General features: G+C 40.9%; 1 protein-coding gene across 1 annotated transcript in view; it reads left to right on the top strand.

Annotated features, from left to right (window-relative positions):
• The window catches only part of LOC125505488 (protein-methionine sulfoxide oxidase mical3a-like), a gene marked incomplete at its 3' end in the record, with an annotated part of 20810 nt that extends 18951 nt beyond the window's left edge, over window positions 1-1859 (top strand). The window contains 6 exon segments of the mRNA XM_048669387.1: window positions 268-505; window positions 568-811; window positions 870-1010; window positions 1069-1286; window positions 1341-1598; window positions 1654-1859. Coding sequence (XP_048525344.1) covers window positions 268-505; window positions 568-811; window positions 870-1010; window positions 1069-1286; window positions 1341-1598; window positions 1654-1859 — 1305 coding nt within the window.
• Between the last annotated feature and the right edge of the window lie 1720 nt (window positions 1860-3579).

A 3579-nucleotide genomic window follows, 5' to 3' on the forward strand; every position in this document is an offset into this window, starting at 1 on the left:
GCTACTGTACATGTCAACCTTTATCTGCACGGCCTCTATGCCCACTTAGGTGGTCGTTTAGGATTTATTGGTTTCGTTATTTACTTACGTCTTACATAATTAAGCGGATTTATCAATGGAATTAATAAAAATCAAAAAAATCGTGATTTTTTTGATTAATTTAAATAAATCAGTGATTTTTGATTTTTTAAATAAAAATCAATTTTTGCCCAACACTGATCTTAGACGCCACGGGAAATGTGCTAATTTCCATTCTCCTCGCTCCAGGTCGATGTGCGAGTTTCTCCACTTGAAGCCCAACGTGTTCCCCCACTTCTACCCCAAGCTTCGGGCCAATCTCACGTCGTGGAGGGCCAAAGCGCTTTGGAAAAAGTTCGACGCGCGCGCCTTCCACAAGTGCTACGCAAAAGGGAAAATCTGCGCAGGAACCCGAGTGCTGGTGATTGGGGCGGGGCCTTGCGGGCTGCGCACCGCCATCGAGGCGCAGCTGCTGGGCGCTAAAGTGGTACTGAAGCCCCGCGATCAGGCTGCCAACCAACATGCTCAAGTGTTTCATGGTCGTTTCAGGTTCTGATAGAGAAGCGCGATCGCTTGTCCCGAAACAACGTCCTTCACTTGTGGCCCTTTGTGATCGAAGATCTGCGCATGCTCGGCGCCAAGAAGTTCTTCGGGAAGTTCTGCGCGGGGGCGATCGATCACATCAGCATCAGGCAGCTGCAGTGCATTCTACTTAAGGTGGCTCTGCTGTTGGGCGTGGAAGTTCACACGGAAGTCAGCTTCGAGCACCTGCTCGAGCCCAGTGCTGCTGAGAGTGAGTTTTTGGGCGCTTTCAAGCGCGTGGAGTTTAAATCGCCTGGGTTTTCCCCCAGAGACCGGATGGAGGGCGGAAATCAAGCCGGAGAACCACCCGGTGGCGCAGTACGAGTTTGACGTCATCATTGGTGCGGATGGCAAGCGCAACACCCTGCAAGGGTTCAAGCGGAAGGAGTTTAGAGGCAAACTGGCCATTGGTGCGTACCTGCTGTTTCATTTCTCTTTGTTTTATTTAAAACTGCAACCACCTTCCAGCCATCACCGCGAACTTCATCAACAAGAAGTCGGAGGCGGAAGCGCGAGTGGAGGAGATCAGTGGCGTCGCCTTCATCTTCAACCAGAAGTTCTTTAAGGACCTGCAAGGGGAAACCCGCATAGACCTGGAGAATATCGTCTACTACAAGGACGACACCCACTACTTTGTGATGACCGCCAAGAAGGCCAGTTTATTGGAGAAAGGAGTGATCAAGCAGGTGAGGCCCGGTGCAGGAGCGGCGAATTATCGGTTTGACGAACGTTTGTTGCAGGATTTGTCCGATACTGAGAAGCTGCTGGCGCCGGAGAACGTCGATCGGGACGCGCTGCAAAACTATGCACGCCAGGCGGCCGATTTCAGCACAAACTATCAGCTGCCTCACTTGGAATTTGCTGTAAATCACTACGGACAGCCGGATGTGGCCATGTTCGACTTCACCTCCATGTATGCGGCAGAATACGCCTCAAAGGTCGTGGAACGCCACGGATCTAGACTACTGATGATCCTGGTGGGGGACAGTTTGCTTGAGGTACTCGCGCTACTAATTTTCCTGGATTGAACCGCACTAAGACGTTCTTTTGCAGCCGTTTTGGCCCACCGGATCAGGCTGTGCGCGCGGATTTCTCTCTTCCTTAGATGCCGCGTGGGCGATCCGGAGCTACTGCTCCGGGCAAATGACTCCGCTGGACGTGCTGGCGGAGCGAGAGTCGATTTATCGGCTACTGGCCCAAACTACCCCCGATAATCTGAACAAGGACTGGAAAGCCTATACTCTGGACCCAGCCACAAGGTAAAAACCGATGGCTTAAATGAGAATTGTATGCAGTATACATTTATTATTGTTTTTTGCAAAGTATTATTTGATGAATCCGCAGACGCCTATCCGGTGCACATTTTAAAAATATTTTTTTAATGTCCTAAAAGCCCCAAAAGTATCAAAGTTGTGTTTTTCTAAATGAAACAACCTATATATTATTGCATTTTTCGATTCTCTGAGCAAAATAAGTGTTTGTTTTAATAAGATTTGTAATGTCTAAATCTAAAGGTTTTTTAAATAATTCGCATTTTACCAAAATCTAATATTGTTTTCATGTGTCAAATACGCGCGAATTATTTAAGTTCTGTAAACGTAATTCGTAGTGTAGTGTAACAAGAAACCATATTTTATATCCCAATGATGATAAAATTACCATCTTATACAGGGTGTCCACAAATTTAAACTAATCAAATAAGAACTTTAAGTGGCTCTAACTTGACTAATTTAAATGCAACCCCATATTTTTTAGCTTAGCAGGAAATGCAATTTTTAATTGCCTATCGAATGGTACTTGGATGTTGATAACTAAAACCTTAAGATTTAGGTGTTATAAATCTTATTAAAACAGACACTTATTTTGTTCCTTTAGACCCTTCGGGTCACCCTTTAGAGCCTTTGGGACACCCTGTACATTACAAAAATATTTTTAAAATGTGCGCCCGGTAGGCGTCGGACAATTCATAAAATAATACTTTTTAAAAATCAAACGGTTTAGCCGCAAACTTCCGTGCCGTATAGCGTGAATAACCCTGTATACTTTCCTGACTGTGCTTCAATTAATCAAAATACGTTTCGGAGTATTTTTCCACCATCATCAGTTTTTCTAAAATAACAGATAGTTAAAAAAAAATTTAATTAATTAAAAAAAAACAACCACAGTTCGTCAACAGCCTCATCATATGCCATATTAAAATACATCACAATTGCAATACTTTAAAACATTCTAAAATTAATTTTTATAATTAATCAATTTTCGAACCAATCATAAAGCAAAGGATAAATAAAATATACAATTCAACTAAATGGAAAAACATAAATAAAAGAATAGACGGTGATTTCAAGTATATATCATTACCATATATACCGGAAATTAACACAAAAATAAAAATATATTCAAACCATATAATATCAACATAGCAGAAAAAACTAAAAACATCCTTAGCAAATGAATGTTTCACAAAATTTAAACCTAGCATTGACAAGTTAGAATTGTGATAACACATACATAGGTCAAACAGGACAATATCTAAAGAAAAGAATATACGAACATAAGTATAGCCTGAGAAAAAATAACGAAAATGGTACAGCATTAGCACAACATGTACAACAGAAGTTGCATAATTGATTTTGATAACGCAAAAATACTGATTAACGAGAGTAATTATAATAAGAGAAGAGTCCATGAAATGATACAGATTAAAAAACATAACAATGCTATGAATGAAAATATGAAGCGACAATCTTAGCTCAGTATATCATACGTTAATTAAATGAAGTAAACATAGAATATTAACTAACACCCGGTATATTGAAGAATTTTTGCAAACCAAAACTAATGTCCTCAGAATGCAAAGAAAAATCGCTGAAAGTAAAAGAAATCAATATAAACAGTATTTTATTCGTTTTGTGTCCGATAATGGACAAAATTAATACTCCAATCTCTGAACGAAGAATTCTAGTCTCTTCCCAAATT

This window comes from Dendroctonus ponderosae, unplaced genomic scaffold (assembly GCF_020466585.1).
Source record: "Dendroctonus ponderosae isolate FM_Combo_2020 unplaced genomic scaffold, Dpon_F_20191213v2 Dpon_F_20191213_8, whole genome shotgun sequence".
NCBI lineage: Eukaryota > Metazoa > Arthropoda > Insecta > Coleoptera > Curculionidae > Dendroctonus > Dendroctonus ponderosae.